This window comes from Ostrinia nubilalis, chromosome 14 (assembly GCF_963855985.1).
Source record: "Ostrinia nubilalis chromosome 14, ilOstNubi1.1, whole genome shotgun sequence".
Taxonomy (NCBI): Eukaryota; Metazoa; Arthropoda; class Insecta; order Lepidoptera; family Crambidae; genus Ostrinia; species Ostrinia nubilalis.
In genome coordinates, this window is record NC_087101.1 from 374,605 (window position 1) to 397,241 (window position 22,637).

The 22,637-nt window shown below is 38.0% G+C and overlaps 1 protein-coding gene across 1 annotated transcript in view; it reads left to right on the top strand.

The window, feature by feature from the left end:
• The first annotated feature begins 697 nt into the window (after positions 1-697).
• The window catches only part of LOC135077943 (uncharacterized), a 30,598-nt gene continuing 8,658 nt past the window's right edge, over positions 698-22,637 (top strand). Inside the window, exons 1-2 of the mRNA XM_063972473.1 lie at positions 698-904; positions 20,021-22,617. Coding sequence (XP_063828543.1) covers positions 20,021-22,617 — 2,597 coding nt within the window. The 5' untranslated portion in view covers positions 698-904. The remainder of the gene's footprint in view (positions 905-20,020; positions 22,618-22,637) is intronic.

Sequence of the window (22,637 nt, forward strand, 5' to 3'; positions counted from 1 at the left end):
ACTGTCCGACTCTCTGCAACTTTGCTTTAAAAAATATTCGAACTATTTTTAACTAATAATAACTAATTATAATTATTATCAGAAATATTAAAAAAATAAATTTGTCGCCTCCTTTCAACTTTCAACAGTATCCAAACATAATATTAAAATACGAATGTAACTAGCTCGGTCTGTCTGTTACGTTGAACCTAAACTAATTTCAATTAACGTAATTTTTAGTAAACAACTAGAAGGGAACTATAAAAAGAACATAGGTAAGTTTAAGTAGTTTAATTTGTAATTAAATCTCAAAAATAATAAAAGTTGGATATGAATGTTTTTATTGCTTAATGAATGGATGAAAATATTCATATCATATTTGTATGCTTTTGATAAAATAAATTAACAGCAGCAGAAACGACTTTGTAACAAATGTGAAATACATTTAAGAAATCTAAAACAAACATTAGCAAAACTGCCGGCAAGATTATTCAGTGGGTTTCATGTTCCGCTCTACATGCGCTCTCAGGCTGCGCAGTCACTCGGGCGCGCTCAGATGACGAGGAGATAAAACAATCGAACCCAGGCTCGATACGCAGTGATCTCCAACCTCGGTTCAAAGTTCAGCAATAAGGATCTCTCCAAGAGAGCAAGAAACGAAATCCCCTGCCCTCCCATCGGCGCGTTGCACAACGGCGCGCGCGCGCTCTCTCCAGCACAGTCGCACCTGACGCGCCAAGCAACGCGCACAACAACATCAACAAGTGTTACAAACTTGCGAAAAGAATCGCGTTCGAATTTGACAATTTGGACCAGCGAGTTCCCAGTGTTTTGTGCTTGTGGACCGAGTGAGTGTGTGAAGGAAAGTGATTCCAGAGTATGCGCCAGCGCTGACAGTTTCACTTTCTACGGCGGGACGCGCACGGTGAGTTGACGATGACCGGGCTTTCTAGCGACATACGGCTATGGAAACTCGCCGGAAAATCCACTGGCAAAAACTTGGAGTTACGTTTTCGCGCCAAATTGTAGTAGGTGTCATTGAATCGTAAAGGCTGCCATCCACTCTACTATTGTGCTCGGTAATTTACCAAAGTTTGTTTTAGAAAGTGTAAGTGCAGTAGACGTGAATGTGACCATTACATACATTAGCTATTTAGTGCAAATTTGCTGAATAAAACGTGTGTAATTCTGCATGTTAGTAGACACTGTCTAGAGAGACGATTGAGAGTCGACAATTTTATATAAACAAAATAATTCGAAATATTTCAAGTATGTTATACACAACGCTACATTCTGATCAGACAAGACAATTTTACTCCCGGGATCAATTTTCAGCAGACCCTCTCGTTGAAAGCACATAACCCTACGGCGTTAGAATCTCAAATTGGCCGTTTTCAGAATTCAGCCACTACTAAACAATAGAAAATCCCAAATCGAATCCAGATTAGACTCTACCCTTATCCCAAATAGGTAAAGGTCATCCTATCCTAAAAGTCAGAGCCACTATTAGCCAAATTAAAATGTAACGCCTTCAAAAACTCGGACCATTCGATTACCTAATACCTTACGCGATAGCTTCACTATTTGAAAGCTTCATAACACGTGCACCTAACTAATGAAGTATCAGTTCGGTGACCCCTCTCGAATCAAAAGCGAGCCAACCTTGAGCATGGCGCATTAGAGCATACTCCATCGCCGCGCTCGCCCATCAATCTGCAGGCTGTCCACGCGCGCTTTCGCTTTCAAACACGTACTTACATAATGCACATACGCATCCCAACAAAAGAATGACCGATTCGCGCTTTGCGAAAGCTGGACCCAATTTTGTGATGCAAGACGTAAAGTTTTCAGGTTACAAGAAAATTCTCGACATACCACTAGGCCAGCCCTTTAACCCATTAACTCAAGTCTTAGTACAGTAGTAGTAGTAATCGTAAGACTTACTGAAAAATGATTCCCTGGCCATGGAAATCTTAAAAGAAAAATAAAATTATGAAAAACAGATAATTATAAAATAAAATAAATAAAAAATAACTTAAGAAAAGTCGTGAAAATAGTTTGTTTGTTAGGTTAAGGTATTCTGACTGAAGTGGGTCGTTCAAATGATCAAACTCAATAATAAATCAAGCCTGAATATGTCTCTAGCATCTAATGATGCAAATCGGTATGTAAAGGTACCTAATGACTGTTGCACCATCCAACTAAACGGTGACATGTGCGCACGACAATCGAACGTTGCAACAACACGGTGCAATTGAGCAACCAGATGAATTTCTCGTGTGAATTAGATCAGTGCATTATGCGCAAGCACAGGGCGATAAATTGGAAAGATACCGAAAGGCAAGCTGCGTGATACACACCGTATCCTCTTTGTATAATCTCTAAACTTGATTATGCTTAAAGGTGCTAAAAGGCAAGAAATACCCTAAATTCAGTGTGTCTCAAGTACAACTGGTCGTCATCAAGTTCGAAAAAAATCTTTGTATAAGCCTGAGTGTCAGTAGATTGGTGGTTGAGTAGATGATAATTAATTTGATAATTACAATAAGTAATTAATTCTCGTTGTACAATATTAAACTTATTGTTTACTAAGCCAATTATAGCAATGTTTTATTGACACGCGACATTTCCCGGCTTAGTTAAGTTTAATATTCACATAATAAGAATCTGTTTAATTTTTTTTTATTAAGTATAATCAATTTAACTCATGACGCAACTGCATACAACTATACAAGAAAGGAATTCGTTGATATCTAATCATCGTGACTTGGTGTCACGATGCTAAGCTAGTGAATATTACCTACCGTACTTATTACGAACCTTGGAAAAATTCAAAATAAACGATTGTCTATGACACCTTTAACTCCTAACATGTCGTTGGAAATAAGATTCATATCTTCTGTATTTAGTAATATCCACAAAGCCAATGAACAACTGAATGAAAGACAATCTCTTTGCCAGAAAAAATCAACTAATCGTTAATTTGAAAAAATACGTTGTATTGCAATAAAGATCTCGTTTGTCGACAACTCAGGCGATTCAAACCTTACAGTTAAGCACGCGCCGCGGTCACGATCGGAAGAATTGCTCCATCCGGCTTATTTGTAATAAAATCGTAAATAAACGTTCATTAAGTCTTGTAAACGCTTACATACGTTCCAGTTTCATTATTAGCAATATTATTACTTACTCCGGGATTATAATTAAAGCCAACTGAACGTATTTCTATGATAAAATATGGTTAAAGTGTTGTTTCTCATGTTACCACCGACCAACGAATCCGGTTCAGTTCAGTAAAAACCGTTAAAATTTGTTTTAACAGCAGTTTTCACTTTAACAAAAAGATGATCTACTAACATTTAATAGAGGTCGTCGGTCAGAATCACAGTTATTATGCCCCATAAAGATAATTGATATTCGCGTAATGAAATAACCACGCACAGTTCGCATAAACAATCACTTCACTTTCATATCATGGACATAAAAGATCATCAGCGTTAAGCGAGTGCTTAGATTTCTATCTTGTAGAATGAATATGAATTAAACATAACAACATAAGAGCATGTCTGTAGCGCTTATTTTGTGCGATTATTGTCTTTTCCGCAATACCGTTATAACTTTTATGCAATAGGTTATTGCCAAAAATAAGATTAAAATTAATGTAGATTTTATCTTCTATTTGATTCTCACGATTTTCTGGTAATTATTTAAAATCTTCGCTCTTCACAATGAAGTTCATGGTTTGTTGAAAAGCTCATTTTAAAATATTCTAAAGCTTAATTTCATTAGCTCTATATTTAATGTAGATAACTGACGTTTTGTATTTAATTTAGTTGTTTTTCTTGACTTTAGATTTATGAACTCTACTAAATAGAATTCGAATGTTTCAGTTAAATATGGCCTAATTGGTCAATGACCTACTCTCATTTACTCTATTTTTTTACTCTAGAAGGGCATATGCAAATAATAGTCCAGTACATAATAGGTTTCATTCTAATCAGTGGTTAAAAGAATGGCCAGAAGTAGTTTTCATTTTACACACTTATAGAGATGGGTTTGTAGCCAGCTAGTTTGGATAATAACTGATAATTATCTATTAATAGCCATTATTAGCCATCCATTGGCTAGTAACCCTGCTATTAATAGTTTCTTACGTTTTTTCTTCCACCTTTAAAATCAAATCAATATTAAAATCAAATATTACTCAAAGAAACAAAAAAGAACTAAAATATTAAAAAACATCAATGTAATTTATATAAAAGACATTGTAGTTAAAAAAGAATCTAAATATAAAAAAGCAGAAACTGACTGACTTAGTGACACTCAACGCACAGCCTAAACGGCTAAACGTAGGCACTTGAAATTTGGAAGGGACGTAGCTTAAATACCGTAGAGGTGCACTAAGAAAGGAATTACCAAAATTCCCAAGGGAACGGGAATTAGCGGGAAAATCCTTTTGTATGAAAAATCTAAACCGCTTAAGTTAGACGCTTGAAATTTGGCATGTAGGTACATTAGTAAACTTAAAGCTTAGTTACAACAAGGAATTCCCGAAATTCCCACGGGAACGGGTATTAGCGGGAAAATCCTTTTGTATGAAAAATCTAAACCGCTTAAGTCAGACGCTTGAAATTTGGCATGTAGGTACATTAGTAAACTTACCTGCATGCCAAATTTCAAGCGTCTATCTTACGCGGTTTAGATTTTTTCATACAAATGTTTTTTCCCGCTGATTCCCGTTCCCGTTGGAATTTTGCAATCTCCTTTTGTAATTAAGCTTTAAGTTTACTAAGGTACCTGCATGCCAAATTTCAAGCGTCTAACTTAAGCGGTTTAGATTTTTCATACCAAAGGATTTTCCCGCTAATTCCCGTTCCCGTAGGAATTTCGGGAATTCCTTTCTTAGTGCACCTCTACGGTACCTAAGCTACGTCCCTTCCAAATTTCAAGTACATACGTTTAGCCGTTTAGGCTGTGCGTTGATATGTCACTAAGTCAGTCAGTTTCTCCTTTTATATATTTAGACGAGCGGCCGCCCGCGATTTCGTACGCGTGGATCCCGTTTTAGCCCCTACATCTATCTTACGCGGTTTAGATTTTTTCATACATGTGTTTTTTCCCGCTAACTCCCGTTCCCGTGGGAATTTTGCAATATCCTCTTGTGACTAAGCTTTGAGTTTACTAAGGTATCTGCATGCCAAATTTCAAGCGTCTATCTTACGTGGTTTAGATTTTTTCATACAAATGTTTTTTCCCGCTAACTCCCGTTCCCGTGGGAATTTTGCAATATCCTCTTGTAACTAAGCTTTGACTTTACTAAGGTACCTGCTGCATGCCAAATTTCAAGCGTCTATCTTACGTGGTTTAGATTTTTTCATACAAAAGTTTTTTTCCCGCTAACTCCCGTTCCCGTGGGAATTGTGCAATATCCTCTTGTAACTAAGCTTTAAGTTTACTAAGGTACCTGCATGCCAAATTTCAAGCGTCTCACTTAAGCCGTTTAGATTTTTCATACAAAAGGATTTTCCCGCTAATTCCCGTGCCCGTGGGAATTTCGGGTATTCCTTTCTTAATGCACCTCTACGGTATCTAAGCTACGTCCCTTCCAAATTTCAAGTGCTAAATTTGTAAACTATGAAGGGATATGTTTAATCATTAGTATAACATTAATAGCAGGGTTACCATCTGAAATCGGCTATTATTGGCTATTAATGGCTAATAACTGCTTTTAATCCGTTACTAGCCAATTGCTATTAATCGGATTATTAGCACTTACCCATCTCTACACACTTATCTAAGTGGGTCAAACAAAAACCTTCCATTGTTTTATTCATCGATAACATCGGTACTAAAACGCGTACCTTTAACATCAGTTTCAAAACGTTTAACTACACAATAAAACCTGTGCCTGAATTACTCTGATGGATGTGTTATGCAAGCAATGTTAACACATGCTTTGGGCACACGACTGCGATCGGTACAATACATAATTAGACGCCTCCGAGAAATCCGCAACGTTAGCAGGCGATACTGACGCGTATTATGTCAAAACCATCGTCCGACTCTCTAATTAGTAATTACACACCAGATTTTGGTCTCACGTAACGCCGCGTGGGAACAGTCATTGTCAGTAATAAATCCGAAAAGCATGTCGCGAAGTATCGGCCGCGATCGGAGCCTCTCGGGCGTCTTCGGAAGCGCTCGAGCCCGCGCCCGCGCCGCGACCAATCGCCGTAACATGACGTAACGTGCTTTCACCTGCACCCAAACACGCCGATTCCGATTTTGTAATTATAATGGAATTCGATGCTTTCTTATTTTGATTTGATTCGGTTTCCTTGCGGTTGCGCAATGTGCCGATTATGCATCATAACACTTCCGTTTTTGGCGCGCTCTTGAGTTGACACACTAATGTCAGCGCGCGGCCCCGTCAGCGCCGGTTCGCGGATTCGGCTCGCGTGATTGATGTGCTGATTTAGATTGTATCGTTTTGCCATCGGGATTAACATCCTTTCTCGTTTAGGTTAGTTTACTTTCAGATACCTTATCGATTAGAACAACCGATAATTTTGCTTTTTTTTCCAAACGATTGATAAATCTTATCACGGCTTTAGACACTTTCAATTCAAACCCCTTAAACATTTTATATCAAGCAATAAGTATTAATCTTTACATAAAGTGTCTAATCAAATGCCAGAACATAATGGATCACACAATGCGGTGTCAAACGTGCGCGAGCGCAAATGCCAACCACACCATAAGTACAGACTACAGCATATCAAGATACACACTGTAGCATCTTACGTATCTGTTATAAGTGCTATTTTGCAACATACGTGTGTTGGAAGTCCGAAGTGCTGTTGTACATGCAATTGCTTACGATTCACGACATCCTTGACACACACAGGTCTTGGTGGGATGAAAATGAAGTCACGATACCTAAGTAAACGCCTTTAAGCTTAGCAGAAACTGACAAAATAGAATATGTAGGGTGATTGCTATAGTAATTGGCCTGTACATAGTTATTGGCCACCTTGGCTAAAATAAAAATAAACAAGCATATGTACGTTATTAAGAGTGGAAAAGAGACACAAATACTTTCTCTGAGCAATACGCTGTCCAATGTAGTATGTCAGAGTAAGAACAGATGGCACTCTAAACAGCAGAAGCTTTCTTTCGACAACGAGTCGTCCGAGTAGCCGCATGCTTGTCAAAATTTTAAGGTAAATATTTATGAATATTGTTCGTAATTTAATTGTTTTTTCTTGTTATAGTAATTTTACTGTTTTTTTTTGTAAAGAGATAAATGGTAGCTTATGTAGATAGATTAAGTTACTTTGTTTTGGAATAAAATAACTTTAAAATTAGACCGGCCAATAACTATACCACGTTTCAATTTATTTCAGTTATTGGCCATGGGTGGCCAATAATTAAATTTTACTTTTATTGCATTTTTATTCAAGATTAAGTTAATTTAACCCTTAAATATTTGCTATTAAAATGCTAACGTCCTAACCTATTAGGATCAGTAATTAGCCGGGGGGCCAATTACTGACACTTATGCACGGCCAATAACTATTTTTATTGATTTACTTTACCTAGATTGTTACAAGATGCCGTAGGTAACACAGTATACTAAGGTTGGTATAAGTAGTTGGAACAGAAACACTTAATCAGTTTAAAAAAAATAAAACAAATAATACCTGAAATGCAAAACAATGATTTTTTTTTATTCTCTATCGTTTGTGGGACTATTTATTATAAGCAAAATGGATTGGAAGCGGAAGTTACAGATGAACCTGAACCTATAAGTCGGGAGAAAGAATCAACATTGAGTGAAATAGGAGAACTTCAAACTAGAGATAAAGAAAGAGAGACAAAAGACCCTAAAACTGGGACCCAAGAAGATGAGATAGGTACTTGTAGACGAACGAGAACGACGAGATGAACCGTTACCGTAACCATAATATCAGAGGATTCTGGAAGAAAAAGCTAAAGAAAAAGAAATCCTCGAGAAAGAAAAAAGGTAACGGAAAATTGAAAGAGAACATAAAAGAGAGGACAGAAAACGGAAAGCTGAAGAAAAGAAATCTGCTAAAATAAAAAAAAGTAAGAATAATGTATCTGTATCCAATCAAATCTGTAATATTTGCAAAAAGCTTATAAAAAATAGACTTTTAGTATGCTCTGAATGTCACCGTGTCTTTCATAAATCTTGTGCAACAGCATATTCCTGAAGAAGAAGGAGACAGTTATCTTTGTCACAATTAGTACAATGTTACTGAATGTACTGACGATGATGAGATAGATGAAGAAATCGATAAGAGTGATACTGATGACGAATTCTTAGCTAATCTTAAGGAAAGACAAAATGAGTTAGGATTACAAAGCGTGAAGTTTCAGTGATTTTTATGGGTTTTTTTCGGTGGCCAATAACTGTACTTCTAGGAGCCAATTACTGTGATTTTGGGGCCAATAGCTAAATTTAATGTGATCTCTGATATTTTTAAAATTATCATTGTAATTCTTATCGTATAACACCAAATAGGTACTAGCTTAAATAGCAGCAATATTGTTTTCTCATAATAAAATATAAAAAGTAAACAAAAGTCGAGTTTTTGTTACTTTTTACACAAGTTAACTTACACAACGCTCTTAAAGGGCCAATAACTGTAGCAATCACCCTATGTTTGTGTAGAGTTAATCCATTCTACTAAAATTATTCTGAAAAGCTTTAAAAACTCTGAAATCTGTGTTATCCCACAATCGCAACTGACTCTACCACGGTGAGGGTGTCCCGAACGATAATGAAGCAGAATATAGAGACGCTAGTCTATGAAATAACAACTAAAGCAAATACAATTTCTCCAATAATTCCCAAGCAAAGGCTATACTATATTTTATAAAATTATAATTAAAATCATAATATATCGATATAGGTAACCTAAATACCGAGAGCGATTGTAATTCATCCACTAACCAATGGATCATAATTATTTGACAGGGTAATGCTTATTGAGCTATAGCTCAGAACAGCTAAATTGAATTTTACGAGGCGTCATTACATTCAGTCATTCATCTTCATCTCAGACTGCACTATTACATCAAGAAAACACGCAATTGGTCCGTAATTACGAGTGCGAATTGTCTTTTTGTTATTCTGGTCTCGTGAACGTGTGACAGCAGTGAACACTCGCATCTGCCCCAATTGCGCATCACCTTTTAAAGAAATCTGCGTCACGCTGTAATTACGGAGAAGATAGTGATTTCTGTGTCCCTAATGAACGCGTGGCGTTACATCTCGTACGAGTCGAAATTAATTATATTTCGCTAACGAGCAGATCAGCTGATACGCGGTCGGCGACTCCGACGAAAGTGAAATCCGTGAGGGCCGGTTTTGACGGCCAGTGTTGCTGCGATGCTCTTCAGTGTTTATTGACAACAATAATATGGTCCCAGAAAAGCATGTGTCCTTGACGTCATTTCTATAAATTGGCTTAGAGTAGGCGCACACAATTGATTTTTCGTCGGCCGATAGTTGTTGTTGCCGATTGTTGATCAGTATGGGCATGTATATGAGTGCGCACACCACGCCGATTCGATTTGGCCGATTCTTCATACAATTTAAAATCGGGCACAACTATCGGCCAACTAAAAATCAACGGTGTGCGCCTACTTTTACGTCTGAACTACATTAGAAAAGCACTCAAAGGAGAAGATCTTTAAGATTATAACAAATCTCTGTTTATCACTATTCGTTCGTTCGTTACAGCCAAATGACGTCCACTGCTGGACAAAGGCCTCCCCCAAGGTTTTCCACAATGAACGGTCCTGCGCTGCCCGCATCCACTATTAATTTATACATTTTTGTGTCAATTAGTAGGTGTATTCTTCTCTATCACATTAATCGATCGTTCTGTAAATAAGAGCGCGTGCAACTATGTGTAAATCCCGAAAGTCAATATTTTCTACATTTAAAAAGATACATTTAATTTACGAAAGTTTTTTATTTAAAGATTTCGATAAAGTAGTTCCTTAAAAAAATATGTCACAAACAGTAAACATTATATTCTACTGAAAGTAGAATACGGTAGAACTCGATTTAATATAAAAATGACATCAATATGAAAAAGTCCCATCTTGCTTGATGATAATGATCTCTATTCGATAAAGGCCACGTTTTTCTGAGATGATTTATCGAACATTACTTATAGTAATTTTCATTTGAGAAACTCTACTTTTTCTTCTTTCGCGTGAGTTGTCGACCTTAAGACTATTGTTTCAATTAGAGAGAAATTGGCCCAGATCATTAACAAAACATCAATAAATTTTTGAATGTGATGCTGTGTGCTTGAGCTATATTTTTATCCACTATTAAGCAAGAATTTCATTTATGTAAACTGAGTTTTCTATTTTAATTGACTTCATATAATAGCTCCGCTTATATTAATATATCATTATCATTCATATAATAAGTATAATTTACCAAACGCGAGGTTACATTACAGCCTCATTAAATCCGTCCAATTGTTGGAAATGTGCCCACAAACATGTCCTCGTTACCATTTCATGTTGTTTGAGACCTAGCCTCGAAAACATGTGCCATTCAAACACTGGAGACCATCTACAGCATACTATTTCGATATTGTTTGTCTCTTTTACTCATACCGGCAACTCAAGGTGACTGACAGAAACAAATACATTTGAATATACCGAGGTAAGGGATTCAATTATTCTGCCAACAGAATATTTCAATGTATTTAAATAACCTTCAGAAGTGTGTCACTCATCACTCTTGTGTTTATTTATGAAAACATATTTTATTGAAATACACCATTACAAATTTCCATTACACAAGTACCATTATAATCGTAGATAAACTGATATTAAAATTTTAGGTAAAAAACCCAAGCATAAGTTATGAAATTTAATTTCAAAGGACCGTACCTACTTACATTTAAGAAGGCACGCTTCCATTTTGCTAAAATGCAATATAATGAAGTAGAGTTTTTATGATTCCTTTTTTACAAAATATTAAAATCTTTATAAGAAGTGTATTACAAAAATAATTAATTATTTAAAATACTTATAACTTAATTAATCTTTTTATCTCATCGTCATCGTCGACTTCAAACGAAGGTACCTCATTAATTGCAGGACACTTGACTAGTGCACTATAAAAAGTACAATTAATGTTAATTATCGGTAACTTTGTTAATGCCTTTCCACGAAGGGAGTGGGAAGCGCACTTCCCGGACGCTCGACATTTTCCCCCGGTCCGTTTGTTAATCACGCCTTACCGAGACACTCATTTGTTTATATGCCCCATTAGCGGAGTGGTGTTGCTAGGAAAGTGCATGTCAATCGCCTTTTTCTGCGACTTTTTACCGATAAATTGGTTACAATTAACAGCGAATGTAGAGCGAGGCAAATTAGTGACCCTTTTACGAAGAGCTCGATTGAGACGTAAAAGTAGAAACCAGTTTAGTAGTGACTCAACAGTTAAACTACACATAGTAAACAAAATAAACCTAGAGTATTTTTATATAATTCCGTGACGATATAACACAAAAAAATGGTTGAAAACGAGAGCGCGAGTACAATCGATGCGATCATCAACAAAAAACAGCAAAAACATTCTACAATGCTCGAGGTGGGTCATTGATCTTTTTACTGAATAAAATGTATTGAAATAAATACTACTAGCGATATTTTTTTGCTGAACGTGAAATACACAAGTATGAAGAGTATTACAGAGCAACAAAACATCGAGGTCAAAGTAGGTTAGATATAGTTTTAATAGCGCAGTTCACGTAAGCGTTACAATGGCAACAATAGTCAGCAGAATGAGGTCGCTGAACGACCCAATAACAAAAGAAAAGCCGTCACATAATCGCGATATCGGTACGGGAAACGCAAAAACGGGGTCGAACAAAGGAAAGAGCGCTGCGCCCGCGCACCATATAGGCCGGGTTTCTACGGCGCGTGCGAACGCCGTGATTGCGGGGTTTCCAAAGAAAACCCTATGAAAGAGAAAACAATAAGATAATGCACAATGTAATATGTAATGATGTGAGACACTTTAATTGTGCAAACATTAATTGTACTAAATAGATTACGCGATTAATTGAAAAATCTTCCGCGTAATTTGAGTGTTTACACAATCGCTAACTAACAAAACATAAGCTGCTAAAAATTTCCGGAACAAAAGTTGTATAGTAAATAAACTAAAAAATATATGTTTTGCGGAACAAATAATACATAGTACATAACAACAGGTCGATTAGCAAAGGTACATGAACCGGTAATATAATAGTAACTTCCTCAATACTGGCAGTATATCCTTTGCATGATTAGGTTTTAATTAACTGGTTTAGTTTTAACACCCACTGAAGTCTGTAATCATCGTATTACTCGTAGTTTGGTATAAAATTTATGAAAATATTTGACTTTTATTTCCACAAAGTGTTGCAGGATTTTATAGTAATTTGCTAGTAATTTTAGTACGATTCACACACTGCCACTTGAACGTGCCGATAGTACGATGATTCTTCATACCGGCGATATATTAATGTGAACACAAAAAAGACTTGCGGTTTGGCTGTCAGTATATTTTATTCATTCGACATCCGTATCATTAGCGTAATGCGAGCTAATTGAACTCAATTATCAGCCCCGATTGGTATCGCACCTAATTGATGTAGCGCATATTATTAAGTCAATATAAATAAAATCATTATTTTCTATTGCACATATTTATTTAAGGAGTGTTTTTAGAGATGCGTTTTATACTCAAACTAAATTAAATGAATTATTTAAAAAATATGCGTATGACCCACCACCAATCAGCTTTATACGAAAAAAATAGAGTTCCGGGTCTAACTTAGCATTACTTGAATTCCTGGTTAACTGCAGTAATGGGTACGAAAAGTGGGAACGATCCAGTTTTATAGTGATGTTCCTGCCTACAAATGGATTAGACTGGAAATTAGGTTACTACTTAAGGATAATAACATGATACTGAAATATTGTTACAGAACCTTATATTTGTTTCGGTGTACGCTTAACCGGTTATTCCACTGCAGGTTATATTAATACAACAATAATACTGGGACGTGTAAAAGTGCTTTTTTAAAGCCTACTTACAGAAATAAATGAGTTTTACTGAGTTTTTACTGAGTTTTTTACAACGCGTCGCTTTTATGTTCTGCCTATAAGTGACAGTTGCCTCTGGAAAGTGCAATAAATAAAATAGATTGATAATTTTATTGTCAAGGAACCAAGATCCAGGAAATGGATATTTATTCAGTATTTGCGGCTACTCCTATGTTCTTTAGCATGAAAGACATTATACAGGGTGGCCCAAACAGTGAGGTCTGAAAGAAAAATTTAGATTCTTTACATCAAGGTGTATCTAAATCACCCCCATGTATGTTATACGATTTTGCTTAGTTTAGGAGATAGAGTTAATTTTGTGAATTTTGTTGGCTTTATAATTTTGTATCTTTTTTTGGGTGGACTTTTCTCAGATTTCTTTTTTTTGACAGTATCGTTATTAAATGCAGATGTTTGAAAAAAATAATCACCTTCCTGTCTTTGATGCAAGATGGAAAGCATTGGGGGAGGTCTATGTTCATCTATGGCTGAGATGATGATGATGATGAGGTCATAAAATTTAAAAATATCACAAATGTATTAATTCAATTCAAGCCGACTTATTTAACGTTGCATGTACAAAAAATCATGCAAAATAAACGGCAATGAAGCAGCGCACGCGCTGCTCGCCACGTGCGTACGCGCACGCTCCAGTTGGCGGCGCGTTCGGATCACGAGTAAGAGTTGCGAAGACATTTTAATTAATAGGCTCGTCTACAAAGTTATTTCGCTATAGACGTATCGTAGTGAAGAAAAACTGTTTTAATAAGACATGGCCAGAGACTAGTGACTTAGATGAAGTGAAAGAGTATCTTACAGCTAGAAAATGGCAGTATCTTTACCGCCTTATTCGACAACTTTTAATCTTTATCTTTATTATGTTTAAGCCATGATTTGTAATTTGTTGCTGTGCCTTAATTAATAAAATAAAAAAAAATTGTCAAAGTCCTGAATGACGTCCTGAATTTTCATGACGGATACATGTGTACATCATGTTGACCGCCGACGACGGATTAATCCGCCGTAAAAATGATGTCAGTAATAGGCTAATTGAGTATTATGTAAACTGAATAATAATAAATTATTTGATTTTATTGATATCATCATAATGGGTTTATTAAGCGTGGCGTCAGAGTGATGGCTTTTGTATTTGACGTGGCGCTGAAAAGGTTAAAAGAAGCTTAGAGCTTTAGAAGTGAGGTCACCAAAAGCACTTTTAGTGAAGACCTCACTTCACTAAAAGTGTGTTTTGTCGCACAACATTTGCCGGTTAAGTAATGTCTCTGAAAACAGTAAGTAATCTAAAAGCAGCAAAAAGCAGTTTAGGAAGTTTTGAATTATGTTCAACTGCCATATTATTTAAATGTCTCATTATCTTTCCATCTACCTACACTGATTCTGGAGTTTTGTTTAGTGTCAAGTGATGCCGAAACGAGTTCAGTTTAAAAATATTACGAGTATTAGTTGTAGCCAATAGAAGTTACATCGAACTAAATGATCGAGTATCTGACTGCATGTAGGTTAATAATAATGCCTATTTAACCACGTGGTAATCTTGCAGCAAACATTTAACGGGCAAAACGTGTGGGTGTTCTAAATGCCAGCCTGCACTCTGGCGCAACAATCGTCGCGATAGTAAATCTCGCACATAGTTTGGTGTTTTCCCACAGCTCACACAATCGCTTAGGGATTATTTGATATTTAGGCATTAGGTCAACCGATCCTTATTCGTGAATTTAACTACACTCGCGAGCAAAACTATGGAATCACTTACATGAAGTTGTTTCCACGCGAACTTGTGTACTAACGAATTTGTTAGTAACAAAAAAAGTGGCACCATTTTAAAGATTAAACTTTTATCTTTAAATTGATACCAAATTCATTTAAATCACACCAGTATTTAAAAAGATATCCCGGCTAATGTGAAGAAGTAACGAAAAAGACATGTATGAACTGTTTGATACGTCGCGAGGTGCGGCCTATTTACCCCCTATAAAAGCACGCGTTTTTAGATTTTTGCTTTCACACGTTGATTCATACACATCTCCGCTTCTTTTGACACTTTACCTGGGATTCTACACCTTCAGAAGCAGCACAAATCGTTGCACTATTGCAAGAAAGGCTCAGCCAGCGGGCTGTCGCACGTCAGCGCCACATAAGCCAGTCCTGGGTTTCGAAAGTTTCAAGACGCTTTCGGGAGACTAGTGGCTTTATCCCGACACCAAGTTCTGAACAGCGCCGTTGCACATCGCAGAGGGAAGACCGTTTTTTCATGTCAACCTCTCTATGAAATCGTCATTTGACTGGAATCGACGTCCAGTAAGAGCTCAGAAATGTTCGTAGGATAGCTGTTAGCGAGTAGACAGTTTGTCTAAGACATAAGCAATAGAATTTAACTCCAAAAAGGCCTGCCACAGGCTCGAAACTGACGGCAGGTCACCGATAAGCACCCTTTCAATTTGCTCGTACACATCTCGATGGGAAGGCGAGTAATGGAGGCGAGTTCTGTTCTCCGATGAATGCAAACTGTGTTTGCAGGGCAGCAGTCGAAGAGGTCGGGTTTATAGGCGGCCTGAGGAGCGATTTGTGCAGTGCTGGTTCGCTGAAACAGTGGCTTGCTCGACTTAACATCGAGATGTGTACGAGCAAATTGAGAGCGTGCTTATCGGTGACCTGCCGTCAGTTTTGAGCCTGTGGCAGGCCTTTTTGGAGTTAAATTCTATTGCTTATGTCTTAGACAAACTGTCTACTCGCTAACAGCTATCCTACGAACATTTCTGAGCTCTTACTGGACGTCGATTCCAGTCAAATGACGATTTCATAGAGAGGTTGACATGAAAAAACGGTCTTCCCTCTGCGATGTGCGCCGGCGCTGTTCAGAACTTGGTCTCGGGATAAAGCCACCAGTCTCCCGAAAGCGTCTTAAAACTTTCGAAACCCAGGACTGGCTTATGTGGCGCTGACGTGCGACAGCCCGCTGGCTGAGCCCTTCTTGCAATAGTGCAAGGAATAGTGCTGCTTCTGAAGGTGTAGAATCCCAGGTAAAGTGTCAAAAGAAGCGGAGATGTGTATGAATCAACGTATGAAAGCAAAAATCCGAAAAGGCGTGCTTTTATAGGGGGTAAATAGGCCGTAACTCGCGACGTATCAAACAGTTCATACATGTCTTTTTCGTTACTTCTTCACATCAGCCGGGATATCTTTTTAAATACTGGTGTGATTTAAATGAATTTGGTATCAATTTAAAGATAAAAGTTTAATCTTTAAAATGGTGCCACTTTTTTTGTTCCTAACAAATTTGTTAGTACACAAGTTTGCGTGGAAACAACTTCATGTAAGTGATTCCATACTTTTGCTCGCAAGTGTATAATTGATACATTCTGTTCGTTAAAGTCCTTAGGCCGCTAGGCCGTAAGGCATTTTCAATAACTAAAGCCAGAAGAATAATGGTCTTCAAGGATAAAATTTTGTAGCCCTTTTTTTTGCGAATAGATAATGAAATAGTTAAATATGTATTGTGAACTCGTTGCTAGTGTTGCCAGGCGACCGACCACAGACACACAAAGTTATCTTGCGTTAATTACGACGCTCCAATTATGTGGTTGTCTGGGTCTGCCCATCTACGGGCCTGACACCAAAACGCTTGGGATTGTGGCTCATGGCTTTACATTTGTAAGTTATGGTTATGTACAATTAAAACATAAAAAATATTGCCAAAAGACATAGACGTAGAGCCATATCACACACCAATAAATCAAGCAGACTAAAATTATAATTATCGTCAGAGTTAGGGAAGATTTAATTTTATTTACAAGCCCAGAATTGTAATACACATACGATAGGCAAAGAATATAATCCGATCAATGAATGCTTTATTGTCTGGACTAATAGCTGGTGACTTTTATACAGCATTAAGTATCTCTATGGCAAAGGATACAGAACAAACAATGCTATATGGAGTCGACATTCAATCTCATTTCGGATCATACATAGATTGATATGTGATCAGCGTGACCGTGAGTAAACAGAAAGTTTTCTGAACTGAAGTTAAGAATGAGATGGTAGTTATTATAAGCTGACACTTCAACTCGGGCGCTGTTTGAAATCCGCTTTTCACATTTTCCAAAGTACTGAAAGCTGGTGTCGTTCGGATGGAACGACTAACTAATATTTGTGTAGAGTTATATACTGTAGTAGAGGCTATTTGAGAACAAATAGAAATGGTAATAAAGTAGTGAGTCTTTTCGCTTAAGCTATAATAAATTATTATTACATTATCCTTTTATTCAAAATATTAGCAAATACAGGATATTTTTGTAGATTTTATGTAAATAAAATATGTCTGTATAGCGAAAGTGCACGCGATCAAGTAACAAACCAAGCAGGGGTAAATAAACCACATCCATGTAAAAGCGTACCGTGAAAGCCGCTAAATAAACATCAAAAATTTCTACAAAAGTAAATGAGGTCTCCATAAAAGTAATCGATCCGAAACGGCGTGAATCAGCGCGAGTCATTTCCCACAGTTTTCGCCGGCGGCCGGCAGGGCGGCGACTCCGTGCTACGTTCGTATGGCGTTAAACGCAACACTTTATTATCCGAGAAAAAACTTAACACGCCACTTAGCATTCGCATTCACGTTTCGTTTCTCTCAAAAATGTAGTGAAAATGTAACGAAAGTTGTTGCAACCGCTCGAACGTCATTAGGAGATATTGCATCTTGCTGCGGCGCGCGGCGTTATGGAGAAACCGACTTTAAAAAGGTTAATCTCTACTGAGTAATGATAGTAAAAATTAAAAGGTATAGCAAAAAAGTTTATGCTTACTGTGCTGGTGCTTATAGCATTTCAATTAAATAAAAGCTTGTGAAGAGTCACTATGTATGTCTCTGTCTTTTTACGAATTTCAATTGTTACTAAAAACATTTTCAAAAGTAAAATACTTAATAAATGAGATATCAACTACTCAATTGCAAAGAAAATGTAATGCTTCCTGAATAAGTCACATGATGTTTGCACATTCCAAAGATGCGATCATTAAAATAATTAAATAATAAATAAAATACACAAGCTTCTGCCAGTGGCATCGTCTGCGTGGATTTTGGTTTGCCATTGAAATTGATCTATCGCCCTCCATCAAAAATATATTTTTGGGACAAAAGGATTTGATATTACACATTATTCAATTATGTATCGTTCGAACGAACGAACGGTACATATTTCAATTATTATTTTTTTCTTTGTCATAAACAGACAGACTGAGCTACATTATCGCATAAGCAGAAGTATCGCTATACAAGGTGCTCTTTTTGATTTTCTGAAACTCTAGCGTATTAATAAGACCACTTCAAAGAATCGAATTGCATTTTATTTTTTCAATTTAACAATTATTATTTCATATAAAATAATTTGCCATAATTAAATTTCCATGTAAAAACACCTTTATGTAAAAATATCAAAATCAAACTATTTTCACTTAAATAATGAATGATTTACATAACTTATCAATGAAGTTTATGCACAATTAACTGGGTGATAATTTTGGAAAAAAACTATTAAGATTGATAAATATCTTCGATATATGCGTTTAGGATAGGAACACACGTTCTTAAGACATTTTTACTAGTTTTTATTCAAAGAATATACCTCTAAATCCGGAAATAATCAAAAGGAGCACGTTGTATAGTAGTGGATAATCACGCGGACTATTATACTGTATTTATTGTGCTTGTTGATTAACAATAATTTAATAAGCGGTAGTTTTTCATATCTTTTCAACGCCAATTATTAATTATGTTCATATAAATCATTTAATATCTTCAGTGAAGCAAATAGAAAAATGAACACTTCCTCAATAGATCGATTTTTAATTTTCAAGTGGCGAGTGTAGTAGCTTAAATTGCCGCTAACAAAATCCAATTTGTAGAATGCTGCATTGGATAGTTTTTCAAACCTTTTAAATGTACTTTTTATTGCGCCTGAGGAATTTCTGAGATTCTTTAACGCCTTTCGAGAAGCCGCCTACCGTTTATGTGTGTTTAATGCTTTAGGAAGTAATTCTGGGAGCTGTTATCTTTTACGCTCCCGTTTTTTTTCTTTAATTAAATACACAAGCAAACATTGTTAATATATCTCGACAAAATCTATTGTGTTATAAATATTTAGTATTCGGCCAAACTGCACACGCAGGCGACCAAGAGTTCATGGCTTGTTTAGCTAAATATTTAACGGTTTACATATTTATGAAGTGATTATTGTTTATGTAATAGCCCCCGCCAATTCTTGTAAAACTACAATGCAAATGCAATGATAAAGCAGAGAACAATCAAATAAGTAATAATCAGTTTACAAAGCTTAAACACTAGTACCACGGTTATGTGAGCTCTTGTGAAAAGTGACGTACCTAGCGACAAAGCGCAAGCGTCACTTGCGGGCGATCGAAAGTGCGCTTAATTACGGTGACGCGGGAAAACTTGACCACACACAATTTCTAAGGATTTTCCTTCGCTTTCTCCGTTCCATGCTGCCGACTGAATCTATAATTTAAGAACCGTGTGCGTTAAGCTGACAATGATGAAAAGAAAATTTATTACACGTTTATAAGACTTTCTTTTCCTTTTATTCCACACTATTCCGACCTCAAGCAAGACAGTTTATATTATTAATTATTGAGTATTTTCTAAAAATTAACAATACTGATAAGTTGATCGACTTGTATCTCATTTTAGTCTAGGAAGTATAAACGCAATTATTATTGAATCGTCAATACATCATTAGTCGTTCAGTCATTTGTGACTCAATTAGCGGTTTCTATTCTTACCGCAAGGTGTTGTAAAAATATATCTGAAATTATATTGTGACTTATATTTTATTTTGTTTGGTTTCAGATGACTCCCGTTAAACATATTCGGATATGCGCAGTGCTCTGGCTGGCGCTCGCAGCCGCCTGCGCAGCGGAGGGCGACAACAGCACCGCCACCACCAAGGCCATCCGCACCACCATCCTGCCGTCGCGGACCACGCGCACCGAGCTCAAGGTCTCCCGCAGCCTCAACCCTCACGAGACACAAACCCTCAACGTCAAAACCAGACAAGGACACGTCACACAGCTAATCGTCAAGAAAAAAGACGCCAAGTCGACCACGCACCAGTCCAGCACCACGGCGGTGCCCACCACTGTCGCTTTGAAAACTACAACCGCCAAAGTCAATTCCACCACAGATGAGGCCAAGAACAAAACCGAAACGAGAGATCAGCGAAAACTGAACTTCGTTGGCCCCATCAACAGCGACTTGGCTGGCTACGATTACTACTCAAATCGCAAGAACACAGAAGAATTCAGTGACATAAAAGCGGAATACGGAAACTGGTCGCCCGTATCGGTATACCCCGAATCCCACATTCAGGAAGACGGTAAAAAACCTGACACTGATCCAGAAACATCTAACTACTACCCCACTTATGATAACGAAAAAAGAACGGAAAACAAAAAAGTATACATCACCTCAACCAGCTACTTGGATTACGGAGGTCCGGTCAAAAACTACAGATTCGACCCTCATAATCCAGTGATCAAAAATGATAGGAACCCCGTATACATAGAAGTCGTCAGTACGAAGGTGGCTGACGAGGGAAAGTCGTTTAAGATCCCCGACCCGGTCGTGATAAGTTCAGAACCAATGTATATCAAGAAAGCAGTGGATAAGTACAACAGCAAACGCGGAAGGTCAATTTTGACCTTAGGAGATGATGGTATTCCTGAAATTCAGGGTGTAAGAATGCCAGATGATGAGTCTGATAAAAAAACTTGGCGAAACGCGCGTGTGGTGAACGGAGAACTACAGCCATACCCTGAGGGCTACACTCCTCCGAAGGCGATCCCAGAAGCCGATGTTTACCCGGACTTATCCTCCTCTGAGCCTGCTAACAGCTTCGGACCTTTCACCAAAGATGACAATTTTGAACCCAAAGACGGACCTTTTACTAAATTCGATAACTTGAAATTTGATGCCGACGTCATAAATGACGATTATGACATCTACACCGCAAATCCATCGTTTGTTCACAATCAGAGGTTCGATAAACAGAAGTCCGGGTACGGTCCTTTCACTAAAGCCGACAATTCGAAAGTTGCCAACTCGAAACTTATCGAATACATAAAACAAATAAACGAACAAGAATTGAAACGAGACTACTTCAGCGGCCGAAGCTCCAGGGCTCACAACGGCGACATGGAGTACGCCGAGAGCCACATCCAGCGCCGCATGCTGCAGCACCCTGGAGAGGCCAACTTCCCCAACTCCGTCATGTATACTCCCAAGAACGCGAAACCCGGCTTCGATGAAAGCGTAAGAAATCCAGTTTTACAATACGCCCACCCAGAACTAGGCGTTCAGCCTGCGAAGGCAACGCGAGATAACATCGACCCCTATGAAAACAAAGACCGGAAAATCAAATACTACAGCAGCGTACCGAAGAGTGCTCATCCCTACCCTATGGAACCTATCAACGGATACGGCCAGCAACGCTCGCAGAGCCCTAACTCAAACAGATACTACGAAGACGAATACAAAAAGTTTTCTTACTACGAAAACAACCACAGCCCTAACCACTACCCCTACAGCTACGGTTACATAAAACGGACACCCGAACCATCTCTCTGGAAGCGATTCACTGACTCCATGAAGGATACTATCAACTCGGCCAGTCAAACCGTTCAACAATTCACGAAGCCCATAATTGACCCTATCGCTAAAGTGACACAACCTGTCTTCGACCCCTTGGTAGAGGCAACTCAAAAGATCACCCACAATCTGGGTCTGTATCCGTCCAACTCCATTCAAACCCAGAGGTATGCCCAAGATAAGGTTGGTGTTGCTGCCGTGGCATCCGGGGCTCCTGCCATGCTTCCAGCGATCGGGCTGATGGCCGGCGGAGCGGCTCTCGGTCTAGGGGCAGTGGCCATGGGTAGATTACTGGATGTCAATTTAATGCGCACAGCTGGTCTAACAGATGGTGACATTCAAGATGAAATCGAAAAGGAACACAAGAGATCTTTCATTGGTGCTCCTTATGACATTGACAGGAAAATATTGAGCACGCAGAAAATATACGATGACAACTACAAGATGCCGAGTGAGAATGTGTATGTTGTCATGTCGCCCGACGGTAGCGTGGGAGGCAGGTCAAAGCGAGACGTATCAGCATACGTTCAGGAGCCACACTACGAGGGAGCCGTTTTGAGGCGAGTAAAAAGGAGGCACATGGCCAAGAGGTCGTTGGATCAAGACATGCCCGAAGAGTTGCAGCACTTGGACGGCAGCCAGGCGCCGTCGTCGCTCACGTCCGCCGCGATGGACCTCGTGAAGCAGACGGATTGGCGAGACTCCCAGTGCGCCAAGTTTACGTTCTGCAAAGTGCTGACGTCGCAGTCGTCGGATTCCATCTTTGCCATGGAAAAGAAAATGGAGTCACTACTCAAGTTGTAAGTACCTCAATTATGTG